Source organism: Alnus glutinosa, chromosome 3, assembly GCF_958979055.1.
Source record: "Alnus glutinosa chromosome 3, dhAlnGlut1.1, whole genome shotgun sequence".
Taxonomy (NCBI): Eukaryota; Viridiplantae; Streptophyta; class Magnoliopsida; order Fagales; family Betulaceae; genus Alnus; species Alnus glutinosa.
Genome location: NC_084888.1, coordinates 17,418,509 through 17,443,665, shown reverse-complemented (window position 1 = coordinate 17,443,665; position 25,157 = coordinate 17,418,509). Strand labels below are relative to the sequence as shown.

Sequence of the window (25,157 nt, the reverse complement as noted above, 5' to 3'; positions counted from 1 at the left end):
CTTTCATGAACAGCATAATCATGAGTTTGCATATTCTCCAATGAAACGTAAGTTAAGATTAACAAGACATATTACACATGCTCAGAAAGCTATTACAGATGATGCTGAGAAGTTTAAAATACCAATCAAACAAACTATAAATTTGTTAAGCATGCAAGCTAGGGGGGTCATGAAAATCTTGGTTTTTTAGATCTTGACTATAGAAATTATGTACAATTTAAGAGGAAGTGACTTTGAAGAAAGGAAATGGCCATAGTTTAAGAGGAGGTAGCTTTGAAGAAAGGAGAGGGTCATGCTGTGATAGAATATTTTCATAAGATGCAAATAAAAGATCCATCTTGTTTTTTTTCAAGACAACTTGATAACAATGATCTTCTCATCAAATTTTATGGGTAAATGCTAAATCAATGGTTGATTATAGAAATTTTGATGATGTGATATATGCTTTGACACAATTTAACATACAAATGTGTTGGCTAAACCTTTCTCACCATTCATTGGGATTAATCATCACAAGTTCCTTGTATCTCACAATAGATAATGTCATTAAACTTTCCATATTACCCTTAAGTTTGCACTCACAATTTTTCAAATTTAGGCTCTGTTTGTTTCAAAGTAAAATCTTTTCAGTTAGAAATTATTTTTTGCGAAATCATGTTTCAAGAAAATGATTTTAGTTGAAAACAATTTTTAGCGTTTAGCTCATACGAAAAATCAGCAACCACAACGACGACGATATGCAACCTCCAGCAGCAGGAGGAAATGGTCGGCAACTTTCGATGTTAGCGGCCGATAGTGACTACGGGCGAATTCCGATGGCAACTACAACGACTTCTAGCGACCTTTGGCAAACTCCAATAGCAACTACCGACAAACTTTAATGGCAATGGAGAACGAATTGCAAGGGTGCGAGGAGAAAAAGTTCAAACTCAAAAAATGATTTATAGTTTTAAAGTAGAAAACCATTGTACGAAGATTAAAAAAAATTTCTAGTCAACCGAAAATATTTTCGATTTGACCACGATTTTCGGTCGTATCAAACACTAAAAAAAAAAATGAAAAATGCTTTTTACGACAACAAACGAAGCAAACCATGCTCTTTTTGTCCATCTAAAGATATTTTAAGAAAAGTGTGTTTCATTAAAATGAATATCATTGTAAACTTTCGTTTATTACGGGGCTGAAAAAAAAAAAAAAAAAAAAAAAAAAAAAAAAAAAAAAAACCACAACCAAAAAAACAAAAGTAAAAATAAGGACAGTACAAGAATTGTCCATAACAATTATCTGCTACACCAATATGGTTAACAAAATAACATACAGCAAAGAGCCTTCCCTTGGGGCTCAAACTATATGTAGCATATTGGCATTCCTACTAGGAGGAGATGAGAATTGCTTGTAGCATTAACAAGAACTAACGAAAGGGTTCACTTTCAGCAGACATCCAACAAATACCTGCTTTTCTTACAAAAAAAAACAAAAAGGTCCTAATATCTATTATTAACAAGGGAAAAGGATGGGAGAGGGGTCTCTCCGCAACCTGCCATCTGATAAATCAAGTTTCTTCATCTTTTCTTCACACCAAAACAACTGCTCTTTGGTGATCCTAACCATTCTGAGAACCCTGGATAAGACCTTCATATCAATTAGGCTCAACAATAGTTGAATATCTTCATCTGTTTGGGGCCAGGATTTCTTTTTCCAGCCTTTCGTCCTTTTACGCAGTTCCTTCAGTTTTATCCCCTTCTGCAGTTCGAAGGGATACAGTTAAGACCAGGATAACCATTATGTATTGTAGAAGATAATAGGTCCCTATATATGGTATGATCAGATATATATATATATATATGAGGAGACAGAGAGAAAGAATCATGTAGCAGGTCCATGTAGTGCGACTACAGTCATTAGGACTGTAATTTTCTTCCAACTCCACCAAAAAATTCCCCAAAAGCCAAATGTTTCAACTCTAAAATCAACCTAAACTGCTTTTAATGATTTTAAACAAATGTTATTCAACATGCAAATAATTATTCATTTAAATCTGTTGATTCATGTCAAAATGTTTTTAGTGAAATTTTGACTTGTCAATGCTCATTGTTTTTGTTGTGGCCAGTATCAGTTAGTTGAGTCTAAGATACTCGCTCATTATTCAGCACAAATGTAACACAGTTGACATTACAGTGTACTCCAATAATTATCGACAGAAAAAGTGTAGCAATACCATAAATGGACCCTAAGAACAAAGTAATAGGATTCCCAGACAACACTTATTTGGGCGTTTTAAGAGGCCTTTGCGCAAGCCTAAAAGCAAACCCATCTTCTAGTGCGCCCTCAAGAAGAAGAAATCTGGTTCTCACTCTGTCACATGACCCACTTGGTGGACAGCTGGAAGACAGCTGGAAGAAGCAGTGGGTGACACTTGGAAGTGCGGACACCTGGAGGGTTCTAGTCTAAGTTTGGCTAAGTGTGCGTTCCATTGTAAATACGCTGTCGTTTAATAAGGAATTGCATGTACAGTTGTCATTTTACTTCTGTTATTCTGTTGCGTAGGCAGGAAGGGGAGTTGTTGAAATGGGTTGGCTTGGGCCGATCATCATTCATTCAGTTTGTGGATTAACAGATTGGATACTGGAGGTTTTCCTTGACTCCTCGAATTGTCAAGGGTTTCAATACATCTGTTCTTCATTTCTCTTGAATATTACTTCGATTCTCTCTTAATTCTCTCTTAATTCTTCTCTAAATCATCTAGTTTCCTAAAACAAGTTCAGAACTGTATCAATTGGTATCAGAGCCCTAGATCTACGGGGAAATTTTCGTTCTGTTCTGTTCTTGATTCATTGTAATGGTGAAGACTCGATCCACAGCTGAAGATTCTGCGAACGCTGAGGGAATGCGTGCTGCTCTACAGGAAGGTTTATCTCAGTTCCAAATCAAGATTGATGATGTTCAACGAGAAGTCCGTCAACATCAGCTCGGAATTCATGAAGAATTACAGTCTCAAGATGAAAGGATGCGTCAGCATCAAGCTGAAATGCAACGGAGTCAGGCAGAGTTGCAGAGGAATCAGGCCGCAATGCAGAAGAATCAGGAAGAGCTTCTTGCCATGCTCAAAGGCAAAGCACAGGAGACGTCGACTGCACGTGGTGAGACTAGTCGCCATACTGGTGCCCCGCAGGATCTAGAAACAACTGTTCCTAAGAATTTCCACTCGTCAGGCTGCAGAGCAAGCTGATCAGTTCCATACTCGCCAGGGGCGGGAGCATGCGGATCCGTTCCACACTCGCATGTTGCGCCTGGATTTTCCACGCTTTGATGGCGAGGATCCTGAAGGTTGGTGTTATAGAGCGTCTCAATTTTTTGAATCCTATGTAATACCTGATCCGAAGAGATTTACTATTGCTAGTTTTCATATGGAGGGTAGAGCGTTGGTATGGTTTCAGGAGTTACGTAGTGGAAATGGATTAACCACTTGGAATGAGTTTCTTAAGGCTCTCCAAGCTTGGTTTGGTACCGGATCATATGATGATCCGATGGAAACTTTGGTTAAGTTGAAACAGACCGGTAGTGTTGAAGAATTCAAATCTAAATTTGAGACTCTAGCCAATCGTGTGCATGATTTGGCTGAACACTTGAAATTAAGTTGTTTTTTGGGAGGTTTAAAGGATGAAATCCGTCTTCCTGTACGGATGTTCAATCCTAGTCGAATGATTGATGCCTATTCTTTGGCAAAAATCCAGGAGGAACTACTTTGGACCAATAAGAAGCCTATTAAACCTTCCTGGACCTCTGTTCAATCACAGACTTCTCAGATTGTTTTTTTTTTTATAGGTAATAGCAATTTATTGAAAAGCGCTAAGGGGCGCAACCCTTATACACGGGAAGTATACAAGAGAGCCCTTAAGCGGGTCGAACAGAAAGTAAATTTAAGAAATCTACAAAAGTAAAGACACTCAAACTACGATAAGGCGCTATCCAAGAGTATAAAGTGTTGAGCAGCCGCTTCCTTAGCTCCACCATAGGTGTCTCTACATCTTCAAACAGACGAGCATTCCGCTCCCTCCAAATACACCACAACAAGCATAGAGGAGCTAACCGCCAAACCTCTTTCGCCTACCGACTCCCAATAGCCGCTCCCCAACTAATCAATAACTCCAACACCGAATGTGGCATAACCCACTCAACCCCAAATAAATTAAGAACGTAGCTCCACAGGGCCCGAGCTACCTCACAATGAAGCAACAAGTGATCAATAGACTCCCCACTTTTCTTGCAAAGACAACACCACTCCATTACTATAACATTCCTCTTTCGCAAGTTATCATGAGTCAAAATTTTGCCCAAAGCTGACTTCTCGAATTGTTAATAGCTCCTTTAGTCCTAAGTTGCCTTTGACTGGAGGCAGTAGGTATGTTGGGAAAAGTAGTAATGCCGGGGGTGCTAGTAAAGCATTGGTTCCAGTGCAAAAGATATCCCAGGCTCAAATGGAGGAAAGGCGTCGGAAAGGCCTTTGTTATTCATGTGATGCCAAGTGGTCTAGGGGTCATGTCTGTGAGGGTGGACCAAAGCTCTTTTTGTTAGAGGAGATGGAAGAGGTAGAGGATGCTGATCCTGCTTCTTTGGTGGTTGAAGAGCTGGTTAGCAATGCAGATAACACGTAGACAGATCCAGAAATCTCCCTGAATGCAATCACTGGAACACCGACACCCAAGACAATGAGGCTAATTGGTGTGTTAAAAAATCAGCAAGTGATTATCCTCATTGATTCAGGAAGTACGCATAATTTCCTGGATTCTAAACTTGCTGCCTTGCTAGGTCTGATGCCTAAAAGTGAGGAAGTGATTCGGGTTAAGGTGGCTAATGGGCAGGAAATTGTGAGTTCTAGAAGAAATGACGGTGTGCCCCTTAAATTGCAAGGTACTCAGTTTCACATTGATTTCTTTGTGCTTCCCTTAGCTGGTTGTGATGTGGTGCTAGGGATACACTGGCTGAGAATTTTAGGACCCATATTGTGGGATTTTACAGACCTCACTATGGAATTCACCTATTTTGGTAAGAAATGTTTGTTGAAAGGCATTCAACCGGGCTTCAATTGGTGTTTGGAGGATCCTTCCACCTTCAAGTTATCTTCACAGAAGAGTAAGGGAGTGTTGCTGCATTTGATAAGTGCTTTCGCAGACGTTGGTCTGGCTTCTGTTACTATGGCAGATTCTGGTCCTCTAGCTGACCTTTTGCAAAAATATGCAGCTGTGTTCCAGGAACCAAAGCAGCTGCCTCCTCCACGACAACATGATCATTCTATTCCCTTGCTGGAAGGGACTCAGCCAGTTTCCATGCGACCTTATAGGTATCCTTTCTACCAAAAGGAGGAGATTGAAAAGATAGTTAAGGAGTTGTTACAGGCTGGGGTCATTCGGCCTAGTAATAGTCCTTTTTCTTCTCCTGTGTTGTTGATTCGGAAGGCTGATGCCACATGGCGCATGTGCATGGATTATAGATCCTTAAATAAGGTCACAATTAAGGATAAATTTCCTATTCCGGTGGTGGATGAGTTGTTGGATGAATTGTGGGGTGCTCGGGTGTTTTCTAAGTTGGATCTTCGATCTGGTTATCACCAGATTCGAGTTGTGGAAAACGACATACCTAAGACAGCCTTCCGGACCCATGAAGGCCACTATGAATTTTTGGTAATGCCTTTTGGCTTAACCAACGCACCCTCTACTTTTCAATCCCTTATGAATCATGTGTTCCAGCCTTACCTCAGGAAGTTCATTCTTGTATTCTTCGATGATATCTTGGTGTATAGTCCGGATTCTCAATCACATTTAGGCCACCTTGAGATTACTTTGTCTCTACTTCAGCAACATCTGCTTTTTGCTAAGCAGTCCAAGTGCCGATTTGGGTGCAGTGAGGTTGATTACTTGGGGCATATTGTCTCGGATATGGGAGTTAAAGCTGATCCGGAGAAAATCAAGGCTGTGGTTCAATGGCCTTTTCCTATGAATATCAAGTCCTTGAGAGGCTTCCTCGGACTCACAGGATATTATAGAAAATTTATACGTGGATATGGTTCAATTGCAGCTCCTCTCACGGCTATGCTTAAAAAGAATGCCTTCTTGTGGACTGAGGATGCTAAAACTGCCTTTCAGAAGTTGAAGGCTGCTGTAACACATGCCCCAGTGTTAGCCCTTCCAAATTTCAACCAACCCTTTGTGGTTGAGTGTGATGGTGGGGTGGGCATTGGCGCCGTGTTGATGCAGGATCACAGGCCCATAGCTTTCTTGAGTAAAGCTTTTAAGGGGCAAGCTCTGCACATGTCAACATATGAGAAGGAATTATTGGCTTTGGTGACTGCAATTCAGAGGTGGACCTTACTTATTGGGGCAGACTTTTGTGATCAAAACTGATCAGCAGAGTCTTAAGTATCTCCTTGAGCAGAAGGTGGGTACACCTTTTCAACAGAAGTGGATAACGTAGTTATTGGGTTATAGCTTCAAGGTGGAGTATAAAAAGGGAGTGGATAATAAGGTGGCCGATGCTTTATCTAGGAGGGAGGGTTGGGATGACGAAGTCAATATTTCGGTTGTCTATGCCAGTGGCTACTTGGGTGGACAAGGTGAAAGAGCAGTACTTACTGGATAGCATGTTTCAAGACTTGTTACAGAAGTGGCATTCTAACAACCTTGATCCTCAGAAGTACTCTTTCCAGAATGGGTTATTGCTGTACAAGGGTCGAATCTTGTTGGGCACTGATGAACAGCTCAAGCAGGAGGTGCTGCACTATCTGCACAGTGATCCTTTGGCTGGTCATTCTGGTTATGAAATAACCATGCAGAGAGCTCGTAAGGACTTCTATTGGAAGGGTATGAAGAGAGATCTAAAGTCTTTTATTCGGGAATGCCTTACTTGTCAGCAGAACAAGCATGAAAATTGCTCTCAAGCTGGCCTTCTTCAGCTGCTTCCCATTCCCACCAAGATCTGGACTGACATCAGCTTGGATTTTGTTGAAGGTTTGCCTTGCTCACGAGGGCACTCAGTTATTTTGGTGGTTGTCGATCGTTTATCCAAGTACAGCCATTTCTCCTCTTTGGCACACCCTTATACAGCAGCTTCGGTGGCTAACGTTTTCATTACAAACATCTTCAAGCTGCACGGCATGCCAAGTTCCATTGTCTCTGACAGAGATCCCACCTTCACAGGTGCCTTTTGGAGGGAGCTTTTTCGACTCCAAGGTACTTCATTAAACATGAGTACCAGTTATCACCCACAGTCAGACGGTCAAACAGAAATAGTCAACAAGTGCTTGGAGAATTACCTGCGCTACTTCACTCAGGATAGGCCTAAGCAGTGGACTGCTTGGCTTCCTTGGGCAGAGTATTGGTACAATACTACCTGGCATTCCTCAATTCGCATGACTCCCTTTGAGGCAGTATATGGTGTGACTCCTCCTCATCTCTTGTCTTATGTTCCCGGGACTACAAAGGTTCATGCAGTGGATGGGTTGTTGAAGACGAGGGACCAGATTCTTTTTGTTGAAGACGAGGGACCAGATTCTTACTCTGTTGCAGCAAAACCTTCAGCATGCCCAGCAGAGGATGAAACGCTATGCTGACCTCAAGCGCAGTGAGAGGACTTTAGTGGTGGGACAGCAGGTCTATTTGGGCCTACAGCCTTATAGGCAGAATTCAATGGTGACTAGAAGGGCTCTAAAGCTTTGTCCACGCTTTTACGAACCTTTCACTATTCTGAAGAAAATTGGCTCGGTTGCTTATGAGCTCGATTTACCTCCTTCTAGAATTCATGTAGTATTCCATGTTTCGCAGTTAAAGCCGAAGCTAGGTTCTAAGGTGGCTGCTATCACAATGTTACCTGCAGTTGATGCAGAAGGCATTATTTAGCCCGAACCTGTTGAAGTCTTAGCTCGACGCTCTTCTCCCAGAAACAATAAGCCCTTCATTGAGCTTCTTGTTCGTTGGGCTAGCCAGTCTGCTGAGGATGCTACATGGGAAGCTTTCCATGTGTTGAAGGACGCCTACCCGCACCTTGTGGGCAAGGTCCTTTAATGGGGAGGGTATTGTCACATGACCCGCTTGGTGGACAACTGGAAGACAGCTAGAAGAAGCAGTGGGTGACACTTGGAAGTGCGGACACCTGGAGGGTTCTAGTCTAAGTTTGGCTAAGTGTGCGTTCCATTGTAAATACGCTGTCGTTTAATAAGGAATTGCATGTACAGTTGTCATTTTACTTCTGTTATTCTGTTGCGTAGGCGGGAAGGGGAGTTGTTGAAATAGGTTGGCTTGGGCCAATCATCATTCATTCAGTTTGTGGATTAACAAATTGGATACTGGAGGTTTTCCTTGACTCGAATTGTCAAGGGTTTCAATACAGCTGTTCTTCATTTCTCTTGAATATTACTTCGATTCTCTCTTAATTCTTCTCTAAATCCTCTAGTTTCCTAAAACAAGTTCAGGACTGTATCACACTCAAGTTGCTCTTCCTCGGGCATGGATGAGGGTCATGGGGCTTCGAGCTCCCCAGATTTAGCACCGAAGGCAAAGGCGCCTGATTATCTAGTGACCACGTCTGAAGATTCCCATCAAGGTGGGTGTTCTCCGACATCTCAGGTTGGTGCCGGTGACTCCTTCCGCGAGTGTAGATGCCGGGTATGGGCCTATTCTAGGTGTTGATCCGCATATGTTGTCAGAGGTGCTGGGTTCTTCTCCGTCAATGTTTGAGCGTGATATCATTGGGCATTCTTCAGCCGCTGAGGTTGTTTAGGGGATAGGTTCTTCGTCGAAGTTCTCTTCTGAACTTGTTCTTGAGGTTATGACAGGGTTGGTTTCCTCTCGGGGGACCACTCAGAGGGAAGTCATGCATGCCTCTTCTCTTTCTCTGGCGGCCGTTCCAGTGTCTTTTGTTCACGCCTTTCCTTCTTTTTCGAGGGTCTCTTCTCTGGCGGTCACTTCGGTGTTTTTTGTGCAACCTCTTTTCTTGTCTGTGTTGGTTTTACAGGATGGGCTTTGGTCAGAGACTACCTTGCTTGCTACATAGGCAATGTCGGCAGCTACTCTCACCTTGAACCTGTCTAAGCCTATGTTTTTATACCTGCGCAAGCTTAAGGTATTGAAAGCATTAGGCTTTTGGATGGGAGATGGTTTTCGTTCTCTGTCGTTTGCTGGGATCACCTCTTCTCCTTCAATGGAGGCTCGTTCTCAGGCGCTTGTGTCTTCTTCGGGTAAGGCTGGTCTGTGTGGTGGGTCTGCTCCGGAGTTGATGGTGGATGCTGCCTAGGATCCGTCCTCTTCTTCTCTAGTGTTGATGGATGTTTTTTAGTCCTCGTCTGTCCCAGTGAGGTAAGATGTTTCCGGTGGGTGCCTCTCACCAGCTTCTCAGCCTTTAGCCTCTATTTCAACATTGTTAGTAGACAATGCCTAGATTCCTGTTTCTATGGTGTCTGCATCTAAGGACGTTCATCAAGAAGCTACAGCGTCTGGAGTCATATTGATTGGAATTTTGTGATTGACTCGGATGAGGAGCAAGGTATTTTCTGGGCTCAGGAGGGAAAACATTACCCGTGGGAGGGTGATGAAGTCCTTCCCCAGGCTCAGAAGGAGGGGGACAATGCAGCTGTTGCTATGTTTCTATCAAGTGCTTGGACTTTCACCCAGGTTTTGGACGAGATGTCTCAGGTCCCTCCCCCCCTTCCTTCGAAGGCGGATTCTGCTTCCAAGCTAGAAGGCCAGAGAGAATTGAATAATTTAGGCCTCTTTTGGTTTGTGAAATAAACACTTAGAATGGAATGACTATTCCGACGAAATAGCTATTCTTTTATTTGGTAGGGACTTATTCCTATGAATAGTTATTCCTAATGGAATAACTATTCTACTACGAAGAGGAATACACATTCCTCTAAAAAATGAGGAATAGATATTCCTTCAAGAATAGACAACGTTTTCCAAAAAAAAAAAAAAAACCATCTTTTTTTTTTAATTTTAGGGTTAAATACGTTACAGCCCCCTGAGTGCTTTCATTTTTATCATAAGTGGTACTTGTGCTATAGGAAAAGACGGAGATGGTACCTCCGCCCATTTTTTCATCCAAAACTGATGGATTTCCATGTCAGCGACATGTGGCACCATTAAAATTGCGACATGTGGCTGCACAATTTTTTTTTTTTTTTTTTTAGGTTTTTAAAAATAAAAAATAAAAATAAAAAAATGTAACCACCCCTTTGGGCCACATGGGGGTGGCCGGCCACCCCCATTTTGGCCAAGGGGGTGGCTAAGCTACCCCCAAGGCCATTTTTGGGGGTGGCTGGGTTCGACAACCCCCAAGGCCAAATTTTTTTTTTTTTTTTTTAAAAAAAAAAAAAAAAAAAAAAAAAAAAAAAAAGATGTTTTGACCCTTGGGGGTGGTTCGCCAACCCCCCATCCCCCCCATTAAAAAAAAAAAAAAAAAAAAAAAAAAAGATGTTTTGACCCTTGGGGGTGGTTCGCCAACCCCCCATCCCCCCCATGAGGCCCTGAGCCACCCCTACATTTAAAAAAAAAAAAAAAAAATTGAAAACCATGATTTTTTATTATTTTTTTTTAAAAGCCTCAAAATAAAAATAAATAAATGAATAAATAAAAATATAGCCCAGCCACGTGTCGCAATTTTTTTTTTTGATAAGTAACAGAAATTTCATTAAAAGCGCAAGAAGCGATCAAGTACACAGATTGTATACAAGAACGGCAACTAAGAAGAAGAAGAAAACAATACAAGAAAATCATTAAAACTAATCACTAGAGGGGCAAGGAACGCAGCCGTCCAAAAGTACAAAGAATAAAAGAAAAAATAAATAAGCTCCTCAATGGTTCTTTCTTTGTCCTCGAACTGTCTATCGTTGCGTTCCCTCCACAGGCACCATATAAGGCAACAAGGAACCATCTTCCACACAATCGCACTCTGAGAGCGACCACCCGTCCACCAACAAGCGAAAAGATCAACCAAGCGACGAAGCATAACCCAAGAAAAACTGAAGCGGCTAAAGATGGCATTCCAAAGAACGCAAGCGGCATCACAATAGAGAAGAAGGTGATCCACAGACTCCCCATTCTTTATGCACATACAACATCTATCAATCACAACCGCCTCTTTCTGAGATTGCCCACCGTAAGGATCTTCCCTAGCGCTGCCACCCAAGCGAAAAAGGCCACTTTCAAGGGAACCTTGGTACGCCAAATACTTTTCCTAGGGAACTGACTTGTCTTCTTAAAGGCAAGAGACTTAGAGAAAGATCTAACATCAAACTTACTTTTGCGAGAAGGAGACCACCAAAGCTTATCTTCCCCATCACAATCTAGACTGATGGAATACAATAAGGTAAAGAAAGAAGTCAAGACGTCCACCTCCCAATCGTGTGTCGCTCGAATAAATCTGACATCCCATTGAAAAGATCTGCTCTCCAAAATCAAATGAGCTGCCACGAACGAATTCTTGTCGCAAGCTATGTCATACAAACCTGGGAAAGCTTCCTTAAGGGGCATCTCTCCGCACCACACATCATCCCAGAATCTGATCCTGAATCCATTACCCAAAATAAATATGGTATGGCTACTAAACAGACTCCACCCCTTCCTAATGTTCTTCCATATCTCCACACCGTGAGACCCATGGGGGTCTAAGGAACACCAACCAGCCCACAAAGAACCATACTTTGCATCCACAACTAATCTCCATAGAGCCTCTCTCTCATGTGCAAAACGCCACAACCACTTCCCTAACAAAGCTTGATTGAAGATCCTCAAATTCCTGATGCCCAAACCACCTTCTGAAATAAGGGAGCAAACTGTGGACCAGCTAACCAGGTGATATTTGAATTCTTCACCTAGACCTCCCCACAAGAAATCACAATGCAACTTTTCTATACCCATGATGTCAGCCAATTCATCCATATTATCCACATCACCCACAAGAACCAATACTGACTTGGCTAGATTGATCTTTAAACCTAAAACAGCTTCAAAAGACAAAAATAAAACCCGAAGAAGGCGGAGATGAACAGGATTAGCCCCGCAAAAGACTAAAGTATCGTCTGCAAACAACAAGTGAGATATATTAAACACCCCGTTGCTACCAGAACCCACAGAGAACCCTGATAGAAAGCCCCTGCGAATAGAAACAACAAACATCTTGCTAAGGGCTTCCATCACAATGACAAACAAGAGAGGCGACAGAGGATCACCCTATCTAAGTCCTCGAGAACTGCTGAAAAAACCCGAAGGGGTGCCATTCACCAAAACAAAGAAACGTGCCGAGGAAATACAATGCGCTATCCACGAACACCATCTCTCTCTGAAACCACATCTTTTCATCAAATACAGTAAGAAGTTCCAGTTAACATGATCATAAGCCTTCTAAATATCCAGCTTGCAAATCAACCCTGGTTCGCCTGATTTAATGCGACTATCCAAACACTCATTAGCGATAAGAATAGAATCAAGAATTTGCCTACCTTTCACAAAAGCATTTTGAGATTTTGAGATTATCTTTTCCACAACCTTTCTTAGTCTATTAGCAAGAACTTTTGCAATGATCTTGTAAAACCCACTCACAAGACTAATAGGCCGAAAATCTTTAAAATCCACAGCCCCAGACTTCTTCGGAATTAGAGTAAGAAAGGTGGCATTAATGCTTTTGACACGTGTCGCAATTTTAATGGTGCCACGTGTCACTAACATGGAAATTCGTCAGTTTTGGACGGAAAAATGAACTGGGGTACCATCTCCGTCTTTTCCCATAGCATAGGTACCACCTGTGATAAAATGAAAGCACAAGGAACAAATAATAAAGATTTGAAACTACATGAGGCAAAAGGTTATTTAACCCTTTATTTTAACCCTTCAACCCCTAAAAAAATAAATACATTAAATTAAATTAAAATTTAAGACGTCGACCCCCAAGGTACTCTAGGGGTGGTGCAACCACCTCCGTTGAATTTGGGGGTGGCTTGGTCACCCCCGATTAGTGTCGGGGGTGGCCGATACCACCCTTGGAGTCTCTCAGGGGTGGCCAAGGCCCACCCCAATGGCACCGGAGGTAGTGCAGCCACCCGCAAGTTCTTCTGTAGGTGGCCGATCACCCACAACAATTAAACGGTTTTGTGGGGCTAGTGAAACATTGGTGGGATTCTTATTCGTTTCAAGGTACACCTAGTTATGTTTTAGCTTCCAGGCTTAAGGCTTTGAAACAGGATTTGAAGAAATGGAATGAAGAGGTGTTTGGTGATGTAGAGAGGAACAAAAGGAAGATTTTTGAATAGCTTCAGGCTTTTGATGCAATTGAAGGTAGTAAGGCTTTAGTTGATGAGGAGCTACTCAAGAAGGCAGAGGTTATCAGAGAGTTAGAGAGGTGTTCTCTTTTGGAGGAGGTGAGTTGGAGGCAGATATCGAGAGTGTTGTGGTTAAAGGAAGGGGATAAGTGTACTAAATTTTTCCATTCCATAGCCAATTCAAATAGAAGGTACAACTCTATGGATTCATTATTGATTGGCGATACTCCTTATAATCAGATAGAAATAGGCGAGCACATTGTAAAGTTCTATCAAAAGCTCTTTTCTAGTGTAGGTGAAGGCCTATGGTGGATGGTATCTCCTTTGATTCTATTTTGGTATCTGAGGCCTGCTGGTTGGAGAGAGCTTTTGAGGAGGAGGTTAAGAAGGTAGTGTTAACTATGAATGGCGATAAAGCGTCGAGGCCTAACGGCTTTTCTATGGCATTCTTCCAAGCGTGCTAGGATGTTTTGAGCTTGGACATTATGAAGGTTGAAAGAACTTAGGAATAATTGGATCTGAAACCGTGCTCATCAAGGTGAGTTTTCATTGATATTTATATAGGTTTACAAGTGTTCATGATAAACATAAATTCCCAGAAAATAGCCCACGGCTTCTACCTTTACATATCTGAATTAGAACTCTTTTTAACTTGAGTTCTTATCTATCTATCACACAACTGAACTAGGACTCTCCTTAGTACTAGGACTTCGAATAGGAATAGAGTTCTTCTCACTAGATTCCAAATTGGACTGTGCCTTGGATTGTTCCGCACAAGACTCATGCTGGGACTGTGAGTCTTGTGCAGGAGTTTGTTAATAAAGGTGTTTAATGACTTTCATGCTGGAGATTTATTTGAAAAGAGCATTAATGTTTCATTCGTTTCACTTATTCCAAAGATTCCAGGTGCTTACTCCCTTAAAGACTTCTGGCCTATTAGTCATGTGGGAGGAATTTACAAGATTATTGCTAAAGTTCTAGCAAATAGATTGAAGTCAGTTTTGGAGAAGGTCATATCCAAATCTCAGAGTGCCTTCATCAAGGGTAGGCAGATCCTAGATCCTATCCTTATTGCCAATGATTGCCTTGATAGTAGATTAAAATCTAGGGAGCCAAGCGTCATATGCAAAATGAATCAATCATTTAAATTGGGATTTTCTTTTGTATATGTTGAGGTGTGGCTTTGGGGGAAAATAGTGTTTATGGATAGCTCATCGTATTTCTTCTGTGCGGTTTTCGATGTTAGTCAATGGCTCTCCAATGGTTTTTTCAGTAGTTCCCGTGAGCTAAGACAAGGGGATCCCCTGTCACCTTTTTTCTTTTCTTTTTGATGGAAGGTTTGAGCCGTATTATTTCTGCAGCGGTTAGTGGCGGTTTGTTGGAAGGTTTCAAAGTTGGTATGCCAATTTTTCTCATCTCCTGTTTGTTGATGATACGCTAATTTTCTATAGTTCTCGATCTTCTTAGCTACGTTATTTGCGGAGTCTCTTCCTTCTATTTGAAGTTGCTTCAAGTTTGAAGGTTAATTTGGCTAAGTCAAATTTAATTCCTGTGGGGAATGTAGATCAAGTAGAAAGGTTAGCCCTGAATCCTAGGGTGTGGGGTCGCAACCCCGCTGGTGAAGTATCTTGGCCTTCCATTGGGAGTTTCCTATAAGTCTACTCATATTTTAGACAGTGTAATCGAGAAGATAAAGCATCGATTGACCAGTTGGAAAAGGGTATACCTCTCCCAGAGTAGTAGAGTCACCCTTATTAAGAGCACTCACACCAATTTACTTACATATTACTTGTCTTTATTCCCTCTCCCGAGGAGTGTTGCTGCTCACATTGAGAAGTTACAACAGGATTTTGTGGGGTGGATTTGGTGAAGAATTTAAATATCACTTGGTGAGCTGGTCTAAGGGTTGTACCCGAATTTCAAGGGAGGGCTGGGTATCATAAACTTGGTGATGTTTAACTATGTTCTGTTAGGTAAATGGTTGTGGCGATTTGGGATTGAGAGAGATGCTTGGTGGAGAGTTGTGGTGGACTCCAAGTTTGGCAGTTTATGGGGCGAGTGGTGCTCCCTTGAGCCTTTAGGTGCATTTGAAGTGGGATTGTGGAAGAACATTAGGAAAGGGAGGGACACTTTCTCTGGCTTTGTTAGATTTGAGGTGGGAGATGGGGTTAGGACAATTTTGAAATGATCTAGTGCGGGAATACGGTTCTGAAGGAAGCGTTTCCTGTTCTCTTTTGTATTGCTTGTGCAAAGGATGCCTTAGTAGCGGATAAGTTGGAGATTTTGGGTGATTCTACTCAGTGAACCGTAAGCTTTGTTAGAGAAGCGTATGATTGGGAAGTGGATGTCTTTGCTTCCTTCTTCCAGGTGTTGCACTCAGCTATTGTGAGTAGAGGTCGTGCAGATAGGCTTTGGTGGGTCTCTTCCAAATTTGGAGATTTTGGGCAGTTCTACTCCGTGGAACGTGAGCTTTGTTAGAGAAGCGCATGATTGGAAAGTGGATGTCTTTGCTTCCTTCTTCCAGGTGTTGCACTCAGCTATTGTGAGTAGAGGTCGTACAAATAGGCTTTGGTGGGTCTCTTCCAAGAGAGGTCTGTTCAAGGTCAAGTCCTTCTTTAACTCCCTGGCTTGCTCGGAAGGTAGTCGCTTCCCTTGGAAGAGTGTGTGGCAGACTTAGGCTCCTTCAAGGGCGACTTCTTTTGTGTGGTCGGCATTCCTAGGCAAGATCTTTACAGTAGATAATCTCAGGAAGAGGCATGTTATCATAGTGGACAGATGCTGCTTGTGCAAGAGAAATGGGGAATTAGTGGACCACCTACTTCTTCACCGAGATGTGGCTTATGCTCTATGGAATTCTCTCCACTTGATTTGGTATGTTTTGGGTTATACCTAGAAGAGTTATCAACTTATTTGCATGTTGGTGGAATTCTGAAAAGCCGAGGAGTGCTGCGATTTGGAAGATAGTACAAATTTGCATTTTTTGGTGTGTGTGGAAGGAAAGAAATCTTAGGTGTTTCGAAGACATGGAGAGTTCCATGAATGATATTTTAGCCTCATTCTTTCATACTTTGTATCTTTGGACAGTGGCTTTTCTGTCCCCGTCAATTAGTTTTGTCGATTTCCTTGTTCGTTTTTCTCTTCCTAGTTAGGTGTAGGCAGTTAATAACCACTAACTGCCTACCTATATGTGTGTGTGTGTGTGTGTGTGTGTGTGTGTGTGTGTGTGTGAGTATAATTTGCAAGGTGTGGTTCATGTTGGGGACAGTAAAAACAACATTAGATGAGGATGGAAAAAGGGTGGGATTTGTCTTTGCCGAAGAGGATGTAGAATCGGACATGATAATGGAAGAAAAAAAAAATTAAAAAAGAAAAAGAGACGCTAGTCTATGGATGGCTTTGATACCATGTAGAAACACAGAATATTTGGCTTTTCAAGCTTACTCATCTTGTGAGCATCTATTGATTTATATAGAGTTTGTACATAATACAAGATAACATCAAAGTACTAGCTTCCTAATCTAATACTATCTCTTAGAGATAAACCTAATCTAAATACAAAACTGTGATCAGCAACCTAAAGTAAACAAACACAATTAAAACTCTTCCAATCAATACAAGTAGGACTCTATCTCTTTAGGAACCGGTTGTCACTAGTAGCTGTGATCAACCGGGTTTCTCCTTAACACACTCACTAGAACTCTTATTAGTTTGAATAGATCTAGGAGCATGTTGTGCGCTATATATATATATAATAAAATAAAAAACGACGTTGTTTCGATGTAGGTTTTAGTTTTTACACAAGATGAAAAGGGTTTCATCTCCTCATACTTGACTTCTTTCTTCAGTCTTCATGCCGCCTCCCTTCCTCTCTCTCTCTGGTCGTCTCTCCTCAGCTCCTCTCTCTCTCGCTCGTGCCTCCTCTCTCAGTCTCTATCGCACAGTTCGTCAGTCGCTTGTTTGCACCCTAAAATATCTCTATTTTGGGTTCTAAATTCTTGCATTTTCTCATTTCCATTTCATTTGAAACAGATTCAAAGCACGCCCTTTAACACAAAGAAGAAGAAACAAATGGAAGGGCAGAAGATTATGGTTTCTCTGTTAAGGCACTAACTTTGTTCTTGCAACTTTATTGTTTTGTACTCTTCTTGGTTATTTTTTCACTATTTGTTTTTGCACAACAAGATCTTCAATAACGTTTTTACTAGAGGCACCATTAGGTAGTAGCAAGCATTTTTGGTCTTTGAGGTTAATTATTTTCGAAGAACTAATTATTATTATAAGAGCTTTTTATACCCAAGATTAATTATCTTTGCTTCCAGCCTTCTAATAGATCATTCTCTATTGTTGGATTTTTTAGGGAGTTACATATGTCTCATGTTGTTAGAACTTAGAAGCCTGAAAAATCAACACGAGCAGTGAAAATTTTGTTTAGAATTGTTGTCTTGTTCATCACTCCACAGCAAATAGATAAAAAGTTCTACCTAATACAGATTGCATAATTTGTTTGATTTTGACACTGTCATCATGAGATTTTTTTCTTAAAACAAAACCAATATTATTTAAACCAGCCCAAAACCCACATAAAAAAAGCGGTTTTCAAACCGCCAGTTATAAAATAACCGCTAACCGGCGAATATAAAAATAACTGCTAACTGCCTATGCGGAATAGTTGCGGTTGTTAAAATTCAATAACTGCCCAAGGTAGTTGCGGTTAGCAGTTATAACTAATAACCCCTAACCGTAACTGCTTGTACACCCCTATAAGACTAGATTTACTTCTTAAAAAAAAAAATTAGTTTTATCAAAAATAATCAAGTGGGTTTTTTAGTAATTTTGATTCAATTTCAATTAGGGCATATCTTTTATCGCTAAACTAGGAATGAGAATAACTATTCCATTCCATACTCCTTCATTCCTAATAATAACTATACCCTTTTGCAATGGAATATTCATTCCGCAAACCAAATGAGGCTTTAAAGTGTTCAGCTAATTATGAAAGGTCCAATCGTGGTAAAGGCACAAGGAAATAGTGTCGTGGGATTTTGTTCCTTTGAGTTGTTGGGTTCTTTTCTTTTTTTTTCTTTTCTTCTTTTTTTTTTGGTGTCCTTATGTATACTTCTAGTGTACTTTAGGGGTGCCTACGCTTTTTATCAAATGCGCTTACTTACCTATAAACAAAAAAAAAAAAAAAAAAAAAAAAAAAAAAAAAAAAAAAAACCCTTATCTTAAAACAACTGTCTAAAGTCTAAGTGGATAAGTTCGTCTTAATGGAGAATTTATTGAAGAATTTAAGATCATGAAGAAGAATATAACTTTATAATCAGTTTTATCTGCCTAGAAACATATTTAGGGTATCTTTAATATTTGTCCTTATTGAAATCAATTGGATACAGCAACACTTGCTGTTAAAGGCAAAATGCCCTCAAGTCCCCTTTCTTTAAACAGAAAAAATAAATAGTAGGGGAAAAAACGGAACGCACTCACTACACATCAATTGTTTCATTTTTCAAGTAGTTTTGTGTTGTAATATAATTATCTTGAAAAATTGTAAATCAATTATTGTATTGATTGACCAAAATCAAGTTGCACCATTACCCAAAAAATATTCTAGAAACTGCAGTGTGAACTCTATGACATTCAAACATCAATACAAACATATGCAGAATTATATTGTTGCTACATGGTGCTGTATGTAAAATTAGAAGGGTTTAGAGCCAGCCACACAAACAGCAGATTAATTACAAACGCCAATTATATAATAAATGATTAGGAAGATTTAATAAGCAACAAAAGTTTCCTGCACTAGAATCCTCTGATAAGACATGGTTAACGTTTATGTCAGATAAAGATGCTAGCCTAGAAAGTTGAAAAACAAGATATATGATAAGACCTTACCTTCTCAAGAGAAGACTGAATCTGTTGAAGAGGGGTTGCAATCTGGTTCTGATTTCCAAAGAGGCGAAGAACCCCATTTGATTTTTTCTTGTCCATCTTCATGAACAGGTGGAAAGTAAGGATTGAACTCTCGACAATCTTGATGAGATCAGGAGCAAGGACCATCAGATCTGATTTTTCTTCTTCTGTTTCTTTTTTATCTGAACCTGAAACAGATAATTGAACCAAATTACTTAACGGCACAATATCATAATCAAAGAAATCCCAATAGGTAGTCCATTTTCAATAAAGTAAAAAACACATTCATTTGCCAATACAGGAAAACATGTTCTATTGACATTAAAGAAAGAGAAACATTAATCTTCAGAGTCACATCATACTCCCCAATTGAAATAATCCAAAAAGTTCTAAAGATTAATCTACAAGAATTTTACCTTTTATATTAGGAACCTGGAGCAGTTTAGGCAAAAGCTTCCTTGATCGAGCATAAATTTCTGCCCTGAAACCCTCCTCAAAGGGTTCATTCTCAATAAACCTTTGTAATAGAACCTGGAATTGTTGAAACTGCTGAGCACTGTAATTATAACAGGCCGGATTATCAGGTTGGGACATGATTTTCTGACTTTGTTGAGTGTATTGACAGTGAAGTACTTCCCAAGTCAAGCAGATTTGAGCTACATATGCTGTTTCAATATCTTGGTATGGGTCATGACCTGGCTGCTGAAGATATTCAGTTTCATCATCAGGTTCTTCAATCTTCTTCAAAGAAAGACAACGAAGAGGGGATGTGAGTTTCTTAGATGCAGATCTTGGTGATGGAGTTGCAGGGGCTTGGGAGCCTGTAAGACAACCTTAATTTGTGAAGAGGATTTAAAGAATACATCATCACACAGCACCCATATATGGGAGCACAAAAAATAAATTCAGCTAAAAACCGGAAATTGTTGATGATCCAAGAAGAAAAGAAAAAAACTATAAACATCAAAGCTATAGGTGAGCACAAGATACCACATAGTCACAACCCAGGCAAGAAAAGCAAGCACCAGATAGACATGCTTCGTTGTCCGTCCTTCTAACAGTAAAATTATAATGTTGGCCAGGAAGCTGAAAAAGGTGCTTCACTTGCAAAATTTGTTGCTTAAATCATTTCAGATGTTTTAGCAAGTCTTTTTGTCCCTCTTGCTATTGCCTAGCAAACTTAAAACATAACAACCCTATTAAAATCCAGCTTAAACATTTTAGGATAGAATAAATCATTTAACTTTTTAATGACTCAATTTTCAAGCTACCAGATAGAGAGTTTTGGGATTTCCACATTTTCCATAGAATCAATGACTGGGTAAAAACAGTTTTTTGATAGGTAAGGTACATTTTTAAAAAAAAAAAAAAAAAATTAGAAACTGTAAACTCAATTGAGTTTCATCAGGCTCGAATCTGAGCTCAGTCCAGACTCATGGGAGTTCAAATCAATCAAGTTTCTAGTACATTGAAACTTGTCTAGTCAGCTGAGGAAGTCAATTCTCTGTATACATGTATATTCAAAACGATACTAAGATTTCATCAGCCCTAACATATTTGAACCTCCCAGATAGCACCTTTACATAGGGTGAGTAAGAATTTAAGTATATATTCCACAAATCTCAAATGACGTAGATAATGAAGTAACATTACACAGATTCACCATTATCTGTCAAAGCAAGCTACCTTTACTAACTTCATCAAGCTGCTGCGTGCTCATCCGATCAAAGATCAGCATCCGCTCACGGTACTTGTCATACACAGCGTCAAACCCACACCACCACTGCCGAGCTTCTGCTTCCACATCCCTCCACTCACTAGAGCTTGTCTCACCCTCCTCCTCGTCCTCCTCCTCCTCCTCTTCTGCACAAGACTCTTCTTCGGGAATCAACACCATGAAACTGTTTCTTCTCAGTTCTTTCAACCTCCTCTTCACCTCATTAGTAATAAAATCATCATCATCGTCCTCAGCTTCAGCAATAGGATCAGAATTAGCTGATTTACTCAAATCATCACCATCATTCTCAATCTTTCGTTCCTCAGGCTGTGGCATGGGATTATCTTCTAAATCTTTTTCTGGCCCAGGATTGTGGGCTTTTCTGAATTTTTTCACTTTAAAGAAATCCATGTTCAGCTACCGTTTCTTAGCAGATAAGCTTTTCTGGTATCAAAAGTAGATATTAGATAAAACCTCCCTTTTATCCCAACCGTTTAATCCAATAAATGTGAAATCCTGCTGTCAAAATCTTTCTAATATATATAATCAGCCAAAACAAAACCCCGAAGTCTTTTATGGAAAATCTGCGATGTGCCCCGAAACCATTTTAAGCCAGAATCTGGTAAGCAATAAACCTTCAAAACCCAAATCTCATCACAGTGATCCAGTACCAAAACAACAAAAACACAAACTTTCAAGCTTAAATCAGCTTCAAATCACTTTCTTTTCACAAAGAAGGGAGCTCCGAAGAAAGCTAATGAAAACCCCGAAACTGTAGCAACTAGCAAGCTCAGAATAGCAAAATTACTGCTTTTATTTCCCTTAAAAACTCAACTACAGCACCATGTCTTCACATAAAAGACAAAAAGAGAGGTCAGTAAAGTACATTTCTTTCACAAGTATTCAAAATGTTAACCTTTTGAAGTTTCAAAGATTCAACATAGATCAAGCACTTACCTTCTATGTGCTTACAGAGATTCGACATAGATGAAACTGCTGCACTTACAGAGACCAGATACCTCCAGCAACTTCGCAAAGATTTGCAGATCCCCCCAACGTTTCATTTCAGAGCCACATTACAAAACAAAAGGCTAAACCCCTAAAAAAAATTCCAAGAAAAGCCACCACCCTTAGTGACCCAAGAAGATTTGCTGATCTTTTTTCACCAATTCACTGCTCAAAAAGCAAACCTTTGAGCAGCATTACCCCAAAAACACCAAAACCCAACAAGAACCCTTTAAGCAGCTTCTCGCAAAATATGCCAATTTCGTCAACTCAGCATCCAAAAGCACATTTCTACGGTTCACATTAAATCAACCCAAAAGAAGAAGAAAATAAAAAAAAAAAAAAAAAAAAAAACCCATCAAATCTGATAAAGATCAAGAAATCTGTCGCCAATGTGACTCCCAAGACACCCTAAATCTAAAGTAGAAGTAGAAAAAGAAGAAAAAGGGGTTTGCTTCGCGAGAGAAACCTAGAAGAAGAGCTCAAAGAGTGAGAGGCTGCTGCCAGTCTGCCACTGAGAGAGAAAGGTGAATTGGTGGCATCGAAGGAAATGCTTATGCTACTCCAAACTCCATAAATGTTTATTTTGCCAGCACTAAATTGTTTTGGTTTCCATCTCCAATAAAAGTTGGTCCAACTATTATTTTGCTTTCCAAGATTGGGAATCTAAACTAATTAATTAATTAATTATTAATTAATGTGTTGGATTTTTCTGACAAATGTGGGATTGGAAGCACAAAACCCCCGATAGGAAACACAGAACAGTGGACAGTGGCCGGACTCCTCCCCTCGTACAGAGAATATTGTCAGAAAGAAGCACGACCATTACAAAAAGGCCGCGCTAAAGTCGGTTTTGATTTGTGATGCGCGTGTCGCGAGATGACGGTATTGCCCTTACTCGAAATTCTTCAATGACAATCATGTCCCTGCCCGTCGGTTATTTGATTGAAACTGGTCCAAAGCAAAAGAAAGGATCCTCTCCTGTTCATCCAAATTCTGGACCCGAGCAGTCTGCAGATATGATCAAGAAACAATAACAAAATAAAAGGGAAAAAACATTCAAACAATCTAGACTATTTTTTTTTTTTAACCAAGTTTTATTCCTCAATACACATTGATTAAGCTTGAACCAATTAATTAGAAACAATAGTGTTGGGAAACATTCCCCAATAGTTAGCAAATGTACCCAACAGCCCAACTCGGCCCATCCACTATCTCAATCCTAAAGAAGATGGCCCATCGACCAAGCCCACCGACAAAGCCCATCGATTCACCGAAAGGGCTGGGCAATATGGTCCATCGCATGGCAAAACCAGGCCCAGCTGAAAGTAGTGAAAAGCTATGAAAAGACCGAGATCCCAAGGCATTCAGAACGTGTCTCATACACGTTTCAAACACTTATGTCCTAGGACGTCGGTACGCACGATCCGGATGCGAGAAGACACCTGGGCCGGACACATGAAGGCCCACGTTCCAGAAGATACGAAGACCCATGTTCTAAAAGAGGAAACCCACGATCAGAGAACCGATTCCCTTTATTTTCGAGGAAAACCAACTCCGCCCTTCAGTATAAATACAAACCTACCTTCAAGTATTCGTCTAGCTGAAAATATTTGTGATTAAGGCATACACTCGTATTTTCTAAAGAACTGACTTAAACATCGAAGTGAGATCAGTTGGCACCCCCAACAAGCACCCTTACCAACTGTATTGTTTTGAATGAAAAGACAACAAGAATTTTCTAGAAGCTTGTGCTATCTGTCCAAAAATTGTTTTAATAGTTTAGTGCCGTCTGTGGGAACAATTTTGTTATCATTTCACTTTAAAAAAAAAAAAAAAAAAAAAAAAAAAAAAAAAAAAATCCGAGATGGTGCACACAAGAACCTTGGAGTCCGAAAGAAACAACCCTCCCCCCGAGGTAGGTGGACCATCAAACAATGACAATAATGTGGTTGCCTTGGAATCCCGGATCGCTCAACTGTCCATGGACATGGCAACTCTCACTGAACAAAACCTGCGACTATTGGGACCATTCCTTGGAGGACGAATTTCAGAAGAATTGGACGGAAATGACAGAGACGAAAGTGATGCACACATCAGTGAAGATATGAATTCGGAGAACCAATGGGCCTCTCGAGATAACTAGCCCAAGGACAACTCTTGGTTCAAAGGAGGTGAAAGAAATCCTCGCCAGAATAAGAAGAATAGAGTAAGTGAGGCAGTGGCTTCCCTCAACGAGAAGTACAACCACCTTCATCAGAAGTGTTAGTATTTTAATTGGCTACATTCTGGATAAACAAAAACACTTTATGTAATGGTTGCAACTTAATTGGATGGTTGGTTTCAATTTAGAATCTTCATTGTTAGTATTTTGGCATCATTCTGTATTTGGACAAAATCACTTAAGTGTAAAGATGCTGTAAACAGGGATTCCACTATTCAGAGCTCAGAGAAGTCATCAATCCCTCTGAAGCCATTTTACAAGTGTGTTGTGCTATAAACCAAAGTCTATCTTAGAGGTCGGCTCTAAGATAAAGGATTCCATTGAAGACCCCTTCAGGTAGGAGAACCTGGTTGGGAAGCGTTCGTGTTGGGTTACAAATTAGAGATCAAGGTACGACCACTGCATCGGTACATGTGAGTGTTACTATCTTGTATCTATCTTTGTCTTCTGAATAGTAGAATTCCTGGGTTTGGCTGCCCCGGAGTGGTTTTTCTCTTGATTGATTTTCCACTTCGTCAACAAAAATCTGTGTGTCATTTATTTTTTCGTTGTGCTTTAATTTTTGTTGACACTTATGCACACACTTTATTTTTAGAAGTCAATTTCATTTTTCAATTGGTATCAGAGCAGGTACACTCTGTTTAGGATTTATTTCCTGAGTGTGATCCTCATCTCTTGTGACTTCTATTTTTTTTTATTACACCTTTTATCATGGATTTCTCTCAATTATCTGAAGAAAATCATGATATTGAGCTCTCTAAAGTTTTTACAAAATTTGATAAACTTATTTCTCCAAAAGAACTCAAAAAGGTGAAGCAAGAAAAAGAGTCTTTGATTGTTCAGTTGTCTGAATCACATGCTTTGATTGACTCTTTGAAATATGATAATACCATGCTATTTGACATTATTGATAAACTTGAGAATAAATTAAAAGAATCTGAAGATCTCTTGAAAAAATTCTCTAGTGATAATTTAAAGAGCATGTTTTGTAT

At 40.2% G+C, this 25,157-nt stretch overlaps 1 protein-coding gene across 2 annotated transcripts; it reads right to left on the bottom strand.

The window, feature by feature from the left end:
• Positions 1 to 1,249: 1,249 nt before the first annotated feature.
• On the bottom strand, positions 1,250 to 22,735 carry LOC133862452 (uncharacterized). Of its 2 annotated transcripts, none has more exons than XM_062298271.1 (5): positions 21,894 to 22,735; positions 20,906 to 21,784; positions 19,636 to 20,040; positions 19,202 to 19,407; positions 1,250 to 1,743 (listed from the first exon to the last, which is right to left on the bottom strand). In XM_062298271.1, exons 2-5 carry the CDS (start codon positions 21,345 to 21,347, stop codon positions 1,498 to 1,500), a joined length of 1,299 nt encoding a protein of 432 aa, XP_062154255.1. In that variant the 5' UTR covers positions 21,348 to 21,784; positions 21,894 to 22,735; the 3' UTR covers positions 1,250 to 1,497. The 2 variants fall into 2 exon arrangements, with proteins under 2 accessions (XP_062154255.1, XP_062154256.1); XM_062298272.1 differs by having other exon boundaries at positions 20,906 to 21,380.
• Between the last annotated feature and the right edge of the window lie 2,422 nt (positions 22,736 to 25,157).